Here is an 18,482-nt window from a genome sequence, read left to right as displayed (position 1 = left end):
CCCTTTTTGCAATATGTCATGATAAATAAATGCAGAATGTTGCCATGGATACACATAAAAGGAATTAATTTTCACTCTTTTAACTTTTAAAAATCAAATCTACGGAATATACTTATTACATACATATGCACATGTACAACACAGACAGTTATCATCGATAGGTTAAAAAATGTATTAGAAATAGGAGATGATAAAACATTTTGTGGTTCATTTTTAATTTTATTTTTTAACTGTGAAGTGCTACCTAAACTACAATGCAAAAACAATTTCCAATTTCGATACGTTATGAGACGCGACTAGCTTATTCAGAAAAGCTATAACTTGTATATCAGAAAATGATATATTTTCGCGGGAATTCCGATTATCGCCCCTATTAATTGCTCTCTTTTACTGATTCGTCTGTCAACAAATGGCGACAATCGCAAGGACAGTCAGGGTTTGCATTAAATATACCCAGTTAAATATGTTGTGCATCACAAAATACAGCCACGAATTAACAATTCAATGTGTTGTTTAAGAATACTTATAATTTAGAACAAACTCGAACCGTGAAATTAAGTTCAAACTTCCACATGCATACGGTAGGACAAATCATTCAAATGCAAATCAAAACAATGTAAATTCATTGTTACATTACAAATCAAATAGATAATTCTATCATAATTCAGTAGTAGTTTAATTAAGTAATCCAAAGTCTTAGGCTGAATCAAGGCACCTCAATCATTGAACTACTTTGAAATAGTGTACAGAAGGTCATCCTATACATCAACCTCTTGCATCAATGTCATCATTCACATAGATCTATAAACTAGTCTGCCGTTCCATCTATAGCTTTGCGCAGAAGGAACAGGTTCGAGCTATTGTCACATTGGCATTAATCCGACAAGTCGTACAAATTCATCAATTCACTCATAAAATAGATCTATTATAGTATAAATAGGAAATTGACCTCAATTAATTAGACTACTGTGATGCCGCAAAATAAACAAGTATCTCTTATAAATTAACCCCATGGTGGTAGCACAGATAAATGACCAATGTGCGAGTTTTCATGTTCAAAATGACAAAATGAGAGGTATCTTTCATTCCCTTTCAAGAACTCAGAAGGGTTATAAATTAATGTGCTAATTTTTGTTTGATTTGCTATCAGTTGCATACATAATAAACATAGCACATGATGGACTAGTCTCCTCAACTAATTAAATCCTGTAGTCAGAATTCTGACCACAGGATTTAGGCCATATCTGTTGTCAGTGTACCGATGAGTGACACAAAAGGGGTCCAGTTTAATGGACCAACTTCAATATAAAAAAAAGAAGATGTGGTACAATTGCCAATGATACAACTACGGGCCTAATCAATGTACACAAAAATAAACAAAATCATTGTCACTGTACAGCCTTCAACAATGAGCAAAGCCCATACTGCATAATCAGCTTGAAATATAAAACAATTCAAACTAGAAAACTAAGGGCCTTTTCTATGTACAAAAAAATGAACAAAAAACAAACATATCACACATCAACACACATAACCACTGAATTACAGGCTCCTGACTTGGGACAATACATACAAAATTTGGTGGGGTTACACATGTTACAGAGATCTCCCACCTTTAACCTGGGACAGTGGTGTAGCAGTTCAACATAAGAACGACCTATTAAATTCAGTTAAAAAAGGCTTAACTCATCAGATAGATACAAATACAAAAAAACATGAGACATGTAATACAATATAACAAAATAATATTATAATATAATTGTATTACATGTCTCTTTTTTTACCCTGGTTTCACATCCTTTTAGACAAACTAAAAGTTTATTTTTACCCTGGTTTCATGTCCTGGGCCAAGTCCTATGTTTACAGGGGTCGAAATTAGCGCTGGTCCAGTGGTCCGAGACCAGTAGAATTTGTGTCGGACCAGTAGATTTTGTCAGTTGGTGGTCCGGCAGACCAGCAGAAATTAGCCGATTAAAATCTCTGATTGCTTCGCAATCTCGGTTTGTTTACAAAACAATTTACCTACAACATCAATTACGGGGGATACTAAGTATTACAGTTGATAAAGTTGTGAAATGCATGTCATTTTTGCAGGACCAGTAGATTTGGAGCCGGACCGGTTGATTTTCAGTCCACTGGTCCGGCTGGCCAGTACTCAAAAAAGCTTAATTTCGACCCCTGCATGTTTATATGAACTTTTGTTAATTTAAATCCTAGAAAAGGCAAATTATGATGTACAAAAAAATAAGCTATGTATTTAGAAATGATAAATTCTCATGTGATTCATATTTATATACGTTTTATTTTTTAGGCTGTTGCTCCACATGTGCCAAAAATAAAATTTCCATCTAGAAATAAAGGTATGTAATTGTTTACAGATATATACATGCTTTATGTCTCACATCTTGGATTATTGGTTTAACTGATAGAAAGGTCAATGTTTAATATACTAGGAGTTAACACTTAATGTTATTGTCTCTATTAAACTTTGAGTTTGTGAGAATCTGTTTTGTGGTTTCAAGTAAATATTAAAAAGTTATATTTTTTGTAGATTCAAATTTCTTTGGGGATAATTTTTGTGAATCATGTCTATCCACAAAGTCAACAATATTTTTAAAAACCCTATTAAAAATAATTTCATCTTATACAGTGTACACATGAAATTCACCATTTATTTATATCTTTAAATTTCTATTTCATGTATCTGTGTAAGTTACAAATTTCAAATTTTGTTGTTTGCTCATGTCAGCATGATCTCATTATTATGAAACCTGACAGTTCTTAGCTATTACAAGAGGGATTACTTCCACAGTCTTGTGTCTTCATCAGTTTCACTCTGTTACTCTCTATTAATTAATACCTTGAAAATTGCTTGATAACCAAATTTGTTTGAAAGTCTTTTGAAGGACACATAGTTGTGAACCTGCTGTTCAAATTTGCATGACATTTGGAGTTTGCATTACCAAAAATAGACTGGCATTTCTGTTTACCCATAATATACATAGACACCAGATGACACATGTCTTCATTGGAGGAGCCTTAACATTTTTTCTTTTAAGAAGAATACTTTATTTTGCCTCAATTAAATGCAGTGCCATACAATATTCTGTTTTCCAAATATGCCATTCAACAGAAATATTCTTGTTGCATTTTATGAGGATTTGATAAATTTTATGCAAAAATAACATGTGAGCAATACAGAATCCTTAAAGCTTCTAGTTATCCTACACATTGCAAGTATGAATGGTACTGAGTTTACTGTGACACATAAACATTTGCTCATTGTTAAAGGCCAAACAGTGACCTATATATTTGTTAATTTCTGTATCATTTTGGTCTATTGCGGAGAGGTGTCCCATTGGCAATCATACCACATCTTCTTTTTTATAAACACAAATTTAATCTGTTTTTACCATTCTAGAGCTATACTACTTTACAAACAGAAAAATTGCTGAATTTTTCATTTTCGTTCCTTTAATTCAACTATAGCCCAAGGTATATGATTTATATTTTTGATATTTTTTGTTCTTTAGCAGATTTTTCCTTCAAACATGAAGCACCAGTAGTATCTTCTGTTACACAGACATCAACCTCTCCAACAGCTAGTAGGTCGTCAGGACATGTGATAGACTTTTCTGAACTACCACTCCGGTATCAAAGAAGACCAATAAGCCAAGAGGAAATGGAATATATTGAGGTAATGAAGATGTTTAAGCATTGTGAGGTTTCTATTAATTTTTTAACAAAGATTTAATCTTGACACTTTGGATTTATTTACATTTTTAGATACCATTTTTCAGACAAATTGGACAACCCGTTGTTAGGTTGCTGCCTCATAATTGGTAATTTTAAGGAAATTTTGCTTTTTTGCATAATATCTTGAATATTATTATAGATAGAGATAAACTGTAAACAGCAATAATGTTCAGCAAAGTAAGATTTACAAATAAGTCAACATGTGTCAGTTGACCCCTTTAAGAGTTATTGCCCTTTATAGTCAATTTTTAACCATTTTTCGTAGATCTTAGTATTAAATCTTTTAGAAAAATCTTCTCTGAAACTACTGGTCCAAATTTAACCAAACTTGGCCACAATCATTATTGGGGTATCTAGTTTAAAAAATGTGTCTGATGACCCGGCCAACCATCCAAGATGGCCGCCATGGCTAAAAGTAGAACATAGGGGTAAAATGCAGTTTTGGCTTATAACTCAAAAATCAAAGAATTTAGAGCAAATCTGACGGGGTAAAATTGTTATTCAGGTCAAGATCTATCTGCTTCAAATTTTTCAGATGAATCGGACAACCCGTTGTTAGGTTGCTGCCCTTGAATTGGTAATTTTAAGGAAATTTTGCTGTTTTTGGTTAATATCTTGAATATTATAGATAGAGATAAACTGTAAACAGCAATATTGTTCAGCTGAGTAAGATTTACAAATAAGTCAATATGACCAAAATGGTCAATTGACCTCCTAAGGAGTTATTGCCCTTTATAGTCAATTATTAACAATTTTCTTAAATTTGTAAATTTTCACTATCATTTTCCACTGAAACTAACTGGACGTAGTTCATTATAGATACAGATAATTGTAAGCAGCAAAAATGTTTAGTAAAGTAAGATCTACAAACACATCACTATCACCAAAACACAATTTTGTCATGAATCCATCTGTGTCCGTCGATTAATATTCACATAGACCAAGGTGAGCGACACAGGCTCTTTAGAGCCTCTAGTTTGTTGATATTTGACTTCCTGATTTTGCATACGTTTTCATATATTCTCATAGTTTTCGTTGTCTATTGGAAACCAGTCCTTAATTTAAAAAAACATAGTTATAAGTAAATTATCAAGAAAAAGTATACTATTCAGATTATTTTAAGCAGATTTTGTAATAGAATAAACTATAAAAATGCTTTTGGTTTCTTATGGTTTCCTGTCGCATTTAAAAAAAAATTTAATTTAACATTGAAAACAGATTTTAAATATTAACATAAAGCAAGTAACACCAGTAATGGTGTTCATTAATGTCTTTTAAAATAAATTGTGCAAAATAAAGTTTGGTTTCCTGTTTGGTTTCCTGTCAAGAAAACAGTGAATCAAAATGTGTTAATTTTTTCTTTGAAAACCCACTTTTTCCATTAATACTTTTCTGACACGACCACAATACACAGAATAAATTTAAAAAAATTAGAACTTCAAAAAAAGGATACAATAAGAAACCAAAGGCTGAATACCAAATTATGGTTCCATATACCCCTACAGAAATTTTTAATTCTTTAAATGTTTGAATTTGTTATTCAGCTATAACCACGAATTTCGTCGAAATCCATGAAAATTAGAATTCATGATGGCATTATATTCAGTAATTTTAAATAGTACTGTAAATCAAAAAAGTTTATTTTTAAGATTTTTTTAGAAATAACATAAATATTAAGCTTCAGTAATGTTCGTGCTCTCAAGTGTAAATTTTTGGCAAATTTTTATTAAAATTGTATCCGGTTTGTTGTCAGAATTTTCTGAAAAGGTTTGAAAATCAGTGTCACTAAATTATAAAAAAAAATGTTATGCCCATTGGAAACATTAATTAAATGGAAAATTGCATTGTAAGCACTTTTAAAGGTACAAGTTTTACTAGATTTTCATTAAAAGTTTATATTGGCATGTTATAGGCAATTTGTAAAATTAGTGCAGATCAAATATTTTCAGAACAGTTATACCCCTTGGAAATATTAATTATATCAGAAATTGCATTTCATTTGCTCCCAAGCTTTCACCTTGGACATATGAAATATATGCAAAGGGGGAAAAGTGAAACTTTTGGGGTTTTTTTTAATTTCATGATTTTTGGGGGTTTCTCATTCCAAACCATTTAAATAATATTATTTTATAGATATAGTAGTGTTCAAACATTGTCCATACACATTTATAAAGTTACATGTCAACATAGCATATATTTTTTATAAATCAGTATTAACCACTAAAAATATGAAAAAGCATATGATTGTTAATGGAAAACATTTCTAACAATTCATGAATGATAAAAAAAAGAATGCCTTGCACAACTGCTTCTATTAATTCATAAACAGGGTTTCCCCTGGGTCAATTATTTTTTTCGCCACCTCTTACGCGAAAACAATAATTTTTTCGCCACTTTATTATTTTTTTCGCCAAGTCACACAAATGTATTTGTAGAAGTGGTTTTTACAACAAAACGAAGCATCTTATTACATGTAATTGATCCCTCGTGTAAGGTGTAATCATTACATTGAAGGGTTACTCTCATGCCAACCTTTTGCATAGATCTCTTCATAACGACATTTTTCTTTTCTAGACCATCGTAAATAAGTAAAACTATATGCTTGAAACACGTGTCTCTCTGAAACGACTTTGAAGTAACCACTCAAATAGATGATCTATATGAAAGTTAAATGATATAGTTTTAAATCAGAGACTTTTCTCGGTTTTGAACATTTTTCGTCATAACAACAATTTTCTTTTCTGGACTATCATTAAAAGAAGAAGAGGAAGCGTAAAAACTTTGCTTCAAACACGTGCGTCGTAAAGTGGTTAATAAATCCCTTTTGTGACATGTAACAGAAGCCATTTAACTATATCATTTTGTCATATCATACAATCAACACCTTTATTAATTAATCCTTTGATGTCGATAGCTATGAATGCAATCAGCTGATTATTGATTTCTGTCAAAATCTTAACGAGTTCAAGGTGAATTCCGAGTATTGTCTGATAGGTAAAGTCAGAGAAACCCGAAAAAAAGTAAATAAACAAGATGGCTGAAAATAAATTGTATATATATTTCTTTCGCCAAATTCTTTCGCCAATGACGAATTTTAATCGCCACAATTATTATTTTTTCGCAAATTGCGAAAATGGCGACCGCCAGCGGAAACCCTGTTCATAAATAATTCATTCAATCTACAAAAATACAAAATAATAAATGCATACAATGATTTTTTAGTTTACAGTTAGTAGAATTTAGCCATTATGACAGCTATATACCACACTTAATATTTTACTTCTGAAACAGTTCATTTTTATTTTGCAGAGAGGAGGACCTGATTGATGTCACATGCCAACTGGATTGTTACAGATGAATTTTATATTTATTTACATGATTTATAAGTAATAGATGAAAGACATATGTTAGAAGTATGAATGTGTATTTTCATTAAAAAAATATAAACCCTTATTTCAATATAATTACCTCCCTTTACAGAGATGATATTGATTTCTTTAGTGCCACCCTAGAGTGACAATTTTTTAAATTATGTTCTAATTGGTAACCTCAATCGAACATAAAACATTTATCAATATAATACAAAACTCTCACAATGGGAGTAGCCACTTGCAAAAGATAAGTGCATTTTTATTCAGGTAATAAGTACATGTAATTCATTTTATATCAATGAGAATTATGAAAATTGTCTTGTCTCTAACTAGCACTGCAACATCAATATTTGTGACTCTTCTTGGACTATCAACCTGTATATAAATAATTTTCATAATTGTTAATTTGGAAAAAAGCATCTATAGCACTTGACTGCAATGAGTCGAATGACTTTAACTACTATCAAACATACTTTAAATATCCAATCAAACAGACCTTTCTATAAATAGCATAACCACATGTTCCTTACCAAACAAAACAAACTAGCATCAATATATGTACAACTTTGATAAATATATTTCTATAGAGTGAAGGTCTAGTAATAAGAGTGACATCAACAGTGTATTTAATTGGTGTGATATTGATTACTATTGACAAAGAGGAGGGATGACCAAGAACTTGAGGTATAGACCTCTGCAATGCAAGACCAAAATTGCTATAGTTTATATAAAGATAGGGAGATTTGGCTTAATTGCCAATGAGACAACTCTTCATTAAAGTCTAAATTACAAGGATAAAAACAATAAGAGTATCTTCAATAATGAGAGAATTCATACCTTATAGGCAGATATGAAAAGTACCGACATGAAAAGTGAGAAATTATTCAAATTAGAAAACTAATAGCCTTGCTAGTCATTTCAAATTGAAAATCAAACCATCCAGAAGTCAGTTCCTAAAAACTGACAGAAAAAAATTGAAGATCATTGTGCAGGAAACTAAATATATATTGTATTCGTGTAACACATGGCTCTCACCGATATACAAATGTAGTGTTGGCAGGAGTAGTTTCAGTTTATTTTCTGATAGAATTGTCTGGGTCAAAAGTTCTGTTATAAATATCCGTTATTTAGCCAGTCAATGCATTAAATAAACTGAACATGAACCATCCATCCACTACAAGCTGCTATGAACAATATTGCAACATGTATGTCATCTATGCACCAGCAGTCAAGTTATTTTGCACATCAACAGAACTCCAGAAGGGCGAAAATCATACAGATACAAATAAAATAGTTTTTTCTTATTTTAGAAGGGGCACTTAATCTGTGTGATTTTTGTCTAATCTACAGAATGCAAAACATAGAGATTACAACCATGCAACAGCGTGAACTACAAATGCATGTTTAAGTGATTGCTTAAAAAGCAAATTGTTTCTTTTCAGAAAAATACTCAATCATTTTGAGTAAAATATTAACTATATTTGGAATATGGGATTATAAAAAGACCAAGATTTCATGTATCAGTGATCAAGGTTAAGTTTTTGTATCAAATATCAAGTCCTTATCAGTAGTACAATGTAGTAGAACTGTATTCAATGTATATTACGAAATTGTATCACATATAAGTAAAAACTGGTAGGCGAGACATTTCATTATGTGCACTCTTGTTGTTTATTGGTCTCTATTAACTTTTTTCAAATTTTGATTTAATTGATGGAGGTTTCTGAAGGTATATAGATATAGGAACATGTGGCGTGAGTGCCAATTAGACAACTCTCCATCCAAATAACAATTTATAAAAGTAAACCATTATAAGTAAATGCATGGCCTGCAACACAGAGCCTTGGCTTACACCAAACAACAAGCTATAAAGGGTTTGTATGGTCTGGAAACAAAAACAATTTTATTTTTTTTCTTATTAAGTGACCATACTTTGAAAAAAAGTGAAATCCATCAAATTCAAAATGGCTCTTGTTTAAGTAGTCTAGAACAACATTTCTACATTTTGAAAGATTTTGTTGAGATATACCAACAAGTAAGATACCAGTAACGTCTGGAAACATTTAAAGAAATTTGCTTATCAAAGTGCATAATGGAAACACAAAAGTGAAATCCGTTCGAAATTGATTTGGATTTGATGGTCCTGACAAATTATAAAAGATTTGGGGTTGCCTTGCTCTTAGTATATACATATTGTGCCTAGTCAGGAAGAAAATGCCAGACAATAGTACACATTTGAAACAAAATTGTTCCTACACAATAGCTTTAGATATAGAAATACGCAGCATTCATCATATGTAGCAATGTATGGGACCATTCATAAATGGTTTGATTCTTAGCATAAAACCCCAAATTTTAATGTTTTAATAAAATGACGAATTTCTACCAATTTCAGAATTTTTCTATTACCTTGAAACAACCATACATAGACAGAGACATGTCTCTGATATAGATGCCTGCAAATATTTAAATATATCATACCTGCCAACTGTCACTATTTGCGGGGGATTTCCCCCATAAAGGCTCCCCCATGGGCAGTTTGAAAAGTTGGCAGGTATGATATATATTAATTTTTCCTAAATAAACAATGCTATTTACCTATCTCCACTCACTTGTGAATTACTCAAAAGTATTAGTTTTTCTGTTTTCCTTAAATAAAAAAAATAAATTTAAATCTCGCACCAATCGCCATATCAAATTTTTGACTTGCCGTAGTAGATTTACTTTTTTGTAGAGAGTGATGTTTTGTTAGCTCATTCTAATTGAGTGAACATTAAATATTTTATAAAGGGGATATAGGGTTAAATTGGTCAAACCTTAACTATATTACTAGGTTGCACTAACTTCACTTCAGCTTAGATTTAATCATTTTTTGAAAAGGTGAACAACTAGAATTAGGAGTACCACAGTCGACAAAATATGAATCAGCGCTTTATGTGAAACCACTGATATGTGAAACATGTCCTATTTATAGAAAAATGTGAAACACACGTGATTTGTAAATTGATTTTTATAAATCTTATTTAAATACAAATTCTAGATTCACATTTCGTTTACAAGTGTGTAGGCAGAGAATGAACACAAGATATATTATTTTCAGATTGTAACCTTTTGAATTATATCATTAAGCAGACAATATCATTACACAACTTTTAATAGATTTCAATACACAATTATTGACCTCTTTAATTATGTCTATTAACCAGATTAGTGCATTATGTATCAAACTGCCCCATTGTTAATAAAAGAAAAATTGGTCTATTACAGAGTAGCAAGGCAATAATACAGGACCATTATGAGTGAACAGGGATCATATGAATATGAATAAACAGGGCCATTATGAAAAAGGGCCAATATAAAAAGGCCCATTGTGCATAATCAAGGCTATTACGGATTTTTAGTTAATATTATCAATTCAAATACATTTCTTGGGAAAAGAAATATCAAGAAATTAAAAGTAAATAAGACATCTTATTTGACAAGTTGATAATTACATAAAATCATCATGCATATGCCATGATGTGACACATGGAAAAAAGTATTGCTTGATTTTTTAAAACTTGAAAAATCAGTTTCTTATTTTGAATGGAATATGATAAAATATTTTTAAAATAATATTGAAACGTAGATAATGATAACATTGGCTTTAAAACGAACAAAAAATGTTTTATCTAACCAAAATTTATATAACAAAATGAAGTGTTTTTACAAAAAATGCATTTTACTACTTTTACTGTAGTCGAACAATTTCAGACATTTCAAAATTTATCTTTAGATGATTGTACACATCATGGTTAATCGTTATACGCCAAAGAATTAGTACTTGTTTAAAGGCTCCTGTATGGCCATCATTCTCTTTTAAGGATTGTATTGTTTGCAATTGGTTTCCTTCTGACCAACCTTCATTACATGCTTTATTTTCCCTAGCAGATGTTATAAGGGGTCTTCTTGACCTCGGAAGGTCTTTAACATCGTTTCTTGTCTGATTCTCAAAACGGCTTATAGTGGAATGGTGATGACCAATAATACGTGCAATTATCACAGAGACATACCTGCTTTGCCTTCCCTTATGCTGGATATCTGCCATCTTGCTGCAGTTATGAGTTGTGGATGACCAATTACAAGGGTCAATAACATAAATTCATAAACTTGGTTATTTTAAGTGTTGAAAACAATGGGGATAAAAACATCTGTTTTAGTGTTTACGAGTAAAGTAGCTGCATGTGCAGATAAGAACTGATATTTATTAATTAAACTCAGGTGATATTTAAATAATGTTTAACTAGTTCTATTTCAACAAATTATTTAACAAAAAATAAAGTGTTTTTTTTAATTTGAATTTCAATTTGGTGTTGCAATACTTTTTTCCATATGTAATACAGTATAATTGTGAGTTTTAAAATCTAGATTGAAATCTTGTATTTTGTATGCCATACATTTATTTTAACAGGACACCAATACAATTATATTTACATTGACATGTTATTTCATCAAATCGCTTTAAAAGTTTCTTTTCAATATCAAATTTGGTTAATTATATTTTATAATATACATTTCTCCAGCAAAAATAAAATGACTAAGGCAGAGACATATTAATACAAGTCTCTGGTTAAATGTTACACATTGACGGTTAAATTGATGAAAGAGTTAAACAAAAAATAGGTGTTTTAAATTGACCCTGTCACTTGGCATCGGTCAATAATAATAGACTCGGCGTTGCCTCGTGTAATTACATATCTTAAACCCAAATGATTGATGGAGATTTACCTACATTATTGAATGGCAGTAAAACGTGTAGAGTTATTGATATACCAAAGGGGAAGATCTCTTGGAAAACGAAAATGAAATTGGTTAATTAGACTGGATCTGTTCTGATATATATTTGTTCCAACACTCAGTTGTGGTATACATTCGCCGTTTGTTGTCCAACGTTCGTCTTAAGCTGTCAAGTTCCAAACATATTACAGGAAATCATACAATTCTTATGTTGCACTGTTATACCACTGTCCAAGGTTAGGGGGTGTGAGGGGATCCTGCTCACATGTTTAACCCCGCCACATTATGTATGTATCATCTATGTATGTGCCTATCCCAAGTCAGGAGTTTGCAGTGATTCAGTCGGGTTGTCGTTTGTTTATGTGTAACATATTTGTTTTCTCGTTTGAATTGTTTTCTATTGTCATTTCGGTGCCTTTTATAGATGACTATGTGTTACAGGCGTTGCTCATTGTTTTTCGATAATTGTTTGTACAAAAGTTAGGCCGTTGCTTTTCTCGTTTGAATTGTTTTCCATTGTCATTTCTGTGCCTCTTATAGCTGACTATGTGGTATGGGTCTTTGTTCGTTCAGTTTTGAAGGCCGTATGGTGACCTATAGTTGTTAATTTCTGTGTGTCTCATAGACAATCATACCACATCTTTTTTTTTTTTTTATAAATGGTCATTTTACGTTTTATTTTTTATTCTTCTTTATGTAATGATTGAACGCAAAAGTCTGTATTTAGACGACTAATGCATCTAACAAACTGTACATGAACCATCATCTGTTTGCTGCTGCAAACAATAGAGTAAGTCGATCTTTATCATTGAGAGCCATTATAGTGATCTTGGCGGGATAAGAAAGTACACCAACTGTTGTTTTTATACAAACAGTAAGGTGGTCTCTTCAGGTAGTTGTAATAAGTTGATGTTCTTTGTGCTGATTTGTGCTGATTTCTGTTTTCTTGAAAACTCCATTATAGAAGAAACCTGTAGGTATTTTGATGGCATATTAATTTAAAATCAAGATTTTCAAGATATGAATTCGAAATTGAAAGTTAACCATCCCCACTCAATATTAATAGCTTATGTTAATTAGTCCGACAATTTTAGATATTCTGTTATTATGTTTAAGATGAAATTGTGAATGGAAATGGGGAATGTGTCAAGAGACAACATACTGACCATAGAACAGACAATAGCAGAAATTCCCGCACGAGTAAGCGTCCTTCAGCTTGCCCCTAAACAAATATATAATATATATGAGACAATATCTGAAATTTTTTGGCAATGAGAAAAAACAAAAACAAATATTTTTAGACCCGGTATTTTAATAGCACGAATCGAAGAACACACATTGTAGATCTAGGAACTGTTGTCTGTAATTCAAACAATTGTTTAATAAGAAAACAATGGCTATTTAAAAAATGGTAAAAAAAAATCCAGTTCTTTCCAGTTACCAAAGTGAACCAATTTTAAAAAGTTTCTAATGGGAATAAGGAATAAGTTTAAGACATTATTTTTGGTTTACTGGTATATCCTGCAATAGTTTATCAAATGCCAATTATTGATTTTAGCATTTGCAATACAAAAGGTTTAGAAATATACTTAAATATAGTCAAATATGTCGGTAACATGAAAGAGTCTTGAGTAACAGGACAACGGTAACAGGATAGAGTTGGTAACAGAAAGGATTTTTCTGCTTTATTTTAAAGTTTAAGAAAAATACATCATTATAGATTGGTCACAATTGGAAGATAACAGCAAACAATGTCATTTATCCTTTGAAACTGTATTTGCAAGATGAAAAATCTGCCTAGGTAATGAAAAATTCTAAAATAAATTCCTTGCTGTTACTATCTACTATACTAGAATTGCACAATGTTCTCTGCTGTTATCAAAAGGAAAAACCCTATTTATTTATTCAATATACTGTGTATTATTTTGAAATTTATTTGATAAGGTGGTGATAACATAAATTAAATGAAATGGTTGGCATATAGTAGATAAACTTTTTGATTCTTTAGTGAAATTGTCCTTCCTGTTACTGATGATGGTTATGCTGTTACTTTTTATCAGGTAACATGACAGAACGTAACAGAAAGGAATTACGCGATAGTTTTTGTCCTTTTTATCACATTAAATGTAAGTGTATTTCCTGTGACATATAACATTTAAAAAGATGACATAAAAACACACCTAATTTTGTGGTGCACACTTAAAATTATTCTCAGAAAGTGTAAAAAAAGGCTATAACAGGATAGAACACCATAAAGTATTTTTCTATAAATTCGTACCTTGGATGGGCTTGAATTTTCAAACCTGGCCGCCTTTCCATCTATTTCTTTGTACTAATGCATTCAGAAAATGATGCTCTTCAAAATACATAATGGGAAAATAACTCTTGGTCTTGTAAACGTGTCCACTGGTAAAAAAGACCTAGTGGTAACAGGAGGGAAATCACCCCTGGGGACAAATTTTTTGTTCTCTTAAAATTTGCAAAATTTTATTACATGCTCTAGTTATAATATAAAAAGACAAATTAGGGGCAAGTTTATTATATAATTTATCATATATGTGAGAATCGGACGCCTGTTTAATAAATTTGGATATTATTTGAATGATTTAGTTTTCCAAAAAACACAGGGGACAACATGATTTTAGGGGGGGTGAACATTTAAATTACAATATTTTATTGGAAGAAATATAAGAATGAGTGTTTAATTGTCAGGGGTTGGTGCATTATATAATTTAGTTTATACTGAAAATTGAAATTTTCAAAAAAGATGGTTGAATACAAAAATAATTGCTGGTGAAGTTGGGGACATGGGAAATCGACTTTTTCAGATATTGTCTCATATACCAGTTCAGTGATAATGGACGTCATACTAAACTCCAAATTATACACAAGAAACTAAAATTAAAAAAATACAAGAAGCTTGTAATCAAAATGTCTCACAGAATCTTCATACTAAATTTTGCTTTTTCTGACGTATTATCAACACAATTATCACTGTGACTTTGAGATGGGAAAACAATTAAAACACTTTCCCTTGGCTGTATGTTTTTTCTGTGAATGTACTGATTTTATTTGTTAAGGAATCAGGGGCGGATCCAGCCATTTTGAAGGGGGGGGGGGGGGGGGGGTTCCAACCCAGGACAAAGGGAGGGGGGTGTTCTAATTTTATGTCCCCATTCAAATGCCTAGATCGGCAAAAAAAGGGGGGGTTCCAACCAATGCCAATGGAACTTATTCTTCATATCCCGTTTGTTTCTTTATTTTTTTTAATTTTTCATAGATCTAGAAAGACAAAAGTGACTGAACCAAATTTGAACAATATAGAATTATGTAAAAGTATGTCGAGTCAGAAATTGTTGGACAACTGGCACCTCCAAGATAATTTTAGGCTATAATCTCAATTTAATTTTGACCAAGTTATCTAACCTTTGCAATGCATATGATTAAAATACGGACCGTGTGTCCAAATTTTAATCAGATTGTAACCTTCAAATTATGTAATTCAGCCAACAGTATCACACTATTCAGTACGCAGTTATTGACCTTCAAGTATAACTGTCTGTACTAGACTAGTACATGTAAGATTTTGATGCATGTATTTAGAAATGATTTTTAAATTTATTTACCTAGTACGTCTTATTTAAACTTTAAAAAATATATTATGGAAATAGCTATCTCTTAAAGGATGAATGATTAAGATGACAAAGATTTTTTTTTCATAAGAAATAACATTTTTTCTTCAAATCTGCATAAAATGCAATGTAGGGATATCTTGTTTCTTGAACTAGTGCATGCAATATATTGCATCTTTGAAGTAATCCACAATTTATGTTAAAATTATCAGTGAATTGCTTAAAATAATAAGAACAAGAATGTGTCCCTAGTCATCCGTACTATCATTTTCTTTGTTCAGTGGTTCGTAAAAATGGGGGAAAATCTCTAATTTAGCATTAAAATTAAAAAGATCATATCATAGGGAACATGTGTACCAAGTTTCAAATTGATTGGACCTAAAACTTTTTAAAAACTACCTCGTTCAAAACTTTAACCTGAAGCGGGACGAACGGACGAACGAACGAACAGACGGACAGACACACAGACATAAAAAAAAATAACGCACATAAATGCTGAGCATAAATGGGTCATGAAAATTGTAAAAGGGGACGACCATTTAATCAGTTTCTGGAGGGGACACGGAGGATTTCTTAAAGAAATAACTTGGTCTTGTAAGAACTGAAAACGAATTTGCAAAAGACTGAATAAAAATGAGTTTTAAATTACTGCAACAAAAAAATATGTTCACTAAAAAAGTTTGCTCGAAAGCCGCCAAAAAAATAAGCATGCGTAGCAACAGATAAAAATAAACGATCAATCAAGAGGGATAATCCTCGTACATTGTTTTCAAAATATCTCATTATAATCTTCATTCAAAATTTATCATTTCCTAAATTTCTTTTCCTGCGTGGTCAGATGGCGTACATTTTTCAATTGCTATGATTTATACAGGTACTATTTACACAAATCTCGTATTGTATCGTATCAGTGTATTCTCGGATTTCGATGTACATGGCAAGTTAATACTATTTTCACTACTTGAAACCATGCTCAACAGGGATAAAGCTATGAACTGGTCAACTGCAACTTTATACTTCTACTAAATTTCAATGATGAATTTTCCTCACATACTTTGAACGGGTAAATTATTAGAATAATTACAAAGTATTTATCAAGGTCATTTAACAGGCCAACGAGTTGTGAAGCATGATCGATACGTGACACTCGTGCTATTTATAGAAAATGTGAATCAAACATGTGATTTTAATATAGGTAGTGTATTTTCGATTTAAACGAGAAACAGTAAACATGGATGTTGTACAAGTGAAAGTTTTGATTCTTTTTGGACTCTTAGTGGCTTCATTTCTTATTGGATTTATTCCAGTGAAATGTATATATCATTATAGAAGAAATTTAGAAACATCAATAGTATATCGGCGTGTATTAAGTACTTTGAACTGTTTTGCTGCAGGGGTATTCATGGCCACATGTCTATTAGATCTACTCCCTGAAACAATAGAGGCTTTGGAACCGCATATCAAGGAATCGAAGAAATTTGAGCATTACCCTGTGGCTCAGTTTATAATGATTATGGGACTAATGCTAATGTTAACTGTTGAACAATGTGTTATAATTTATCAGGAAAAACGAGGAAGAATTAGCCACGAATCAGACGATACGATGAGAACGGAAGCAATCAAAACCGAAAGAACTGTTTTATCCAACAAAGATGAGTTCCACGTATCATATAGTTCTTCGTCAGGTGTCGAAGTAGACGACTCCAAGGGAGAGAGTAATTCAAAAAAAGACTTTGAGAGCAGTGTAACCCTGTCGGTGAAGAATTCTGAAACGAACAGTTCTTCCACACTGAGATCTATCTTGCTTTTGGTAGCTTTATCTTTGCATTCTATTTTCGAAGGAATAGCAGTCGGACTACAGAAACAGACTACCGATGTACTTGAAGTTTTTGTTGGCCTCAGTATTCACAAAGTGGTTCTTGCCTTCAGTCTAGGTATGGCATTAACCCAAAGCAAACTTACGTTTTGGGCACAGATACGATCTATTGTTACTTTCGCCTTAGCCTCGCCGATCGGGATGGTTATTGGTTTGTTAATTGTTGAATATGGCGTAGGAACGACATCTTCTTTAGCAGAGGGGATCTTACAAGGAATAGCTTGTGGAACATTCTTATATGTCACATTCTTTGAAATACTTCAACATGAATTAGGCAAACCAGACATTCGGTTGATTAAAACCTTTTTTATATTTCTTGGATTTATGTGTATGTCAGGTCTATTTTTGATACATGATCACGATGAACACTAATAGTTAGATTTTATTTATGTACATGTAATTATTTTAAACTGTCATATGATTACTTTATAAACTGACCTAGTTTTAAACGTTTAACAGTTTAAACTTATTAAAGATAATCAATGAAATTGTTATCGTACCACATATACAGAACAAATATATCAAGTTGAAAGTGCAAATAAGTATCCCATTTTGTTTCACATAAAAATTTATGTTATTTATATGTTTTGCAGTCGTGATACTACATGTTCGTATTAGGACATTTGATACTGTGTATTAAATTAATATTATGTGCGTACCACTATTATATACACTGAATTACTTGTTAAAAAGTACTATTATGTTTTTGACGAACCATTGTCATAAAAGTTTATCATTGTCATAAGAAAAAAACATTGTCATAAGGAAAAAATCGTTGTCATAAAATCAAATAATTGTCATTAGTTAAAAACATTGTCATCAGAAAAATCGTTGTCATAAAATCGAATCAGTGTGGTTATATAATATGTATTGAGGTTTTGTCCCTGTAAGATACCACCACAATGTTGTTGTTTTTGTTGGTGGGTTGTGAATGTGTTGATATTTATAATGATCGTAGAATGTCCAAATAAATTTTGATATTAATTTTTTTTTTACAATAAAATGAAACTTGTCATAAAACTATTGTCTTGCGATTTATAATGTTTCGTATAATTTTGCTTCAATCTTGGA

At 31.4% G+C, this 18,482-nt stretch overlaps 2 protein-coding genes across 3 annotated transcripts; both read left to right on the top strand.

Moving 5' to 3' along the window:
* Positions 1-371: 371 nt before the first annotated feature.
* On the top strand, positions 372-7,237 carry LOC134714115 (alpha-ketoglutarate dehydrogenase component 4-like). 2 transcript variants are annotated; one of them, XM_063575361.1, is made up of 4 exons: positions 372-436; positions 2,312-2,360; positions 3,537-3,697; positions 7,066-7,237. In XM_063575361.1, the coding sequence occupies exons 1-4, from the start codon at positions 410-412 to the stop codon at positions 7,081-7,083; spliced, it is 255 nt and encodes an 84-aa protein (XP_063431431.1). In that variant the 5' UTR covers positions 372-409; the 3' UTR covers positions 7,084-7,237. The 2 variants fall into 2 exon arrangements, with proteins under 2 accessions (XP_063431431.1, XP_063431430.1); XM_063575360.1 differs by having other exon boundaries at positions 3,534-3,697.
* Positions 7,238-16,766: 9,529 nt separating this feature from the next.
* Positions 16,767-17,783, top strand: LOC134716749 (zinc transporter ZIP1-like). Its single transcript, XM_063579755.1, has one exon. The coding sequence runs from the start codon at positions 16,767-16,769 to the stop codon at positions 17,781-17,783; it is 1,017 nt and encodes a 338-aa protein (XP_063435825.1).
* Positions 17,784-18,482: the final 699 nt, after the last annotated feature.

Source organism: Mytilus trossulus, chromosome 4 (genome assembly GCF_036588685.1).
Source record: "Mytilus trossulus isolate FHL-02 chromosome 4, PNRI_Mtr1.1.1.hap1, whole genome shotgun sequence".
NCBI lineage: Eukaryota > Metazoa > Mollusca > Bivalvia > Mytilida > Mytilidae > Mytilus > Mytilus trossulus.
This window is presented reverse-complemented; position numbering and strand designations above follow the sequence as displayed.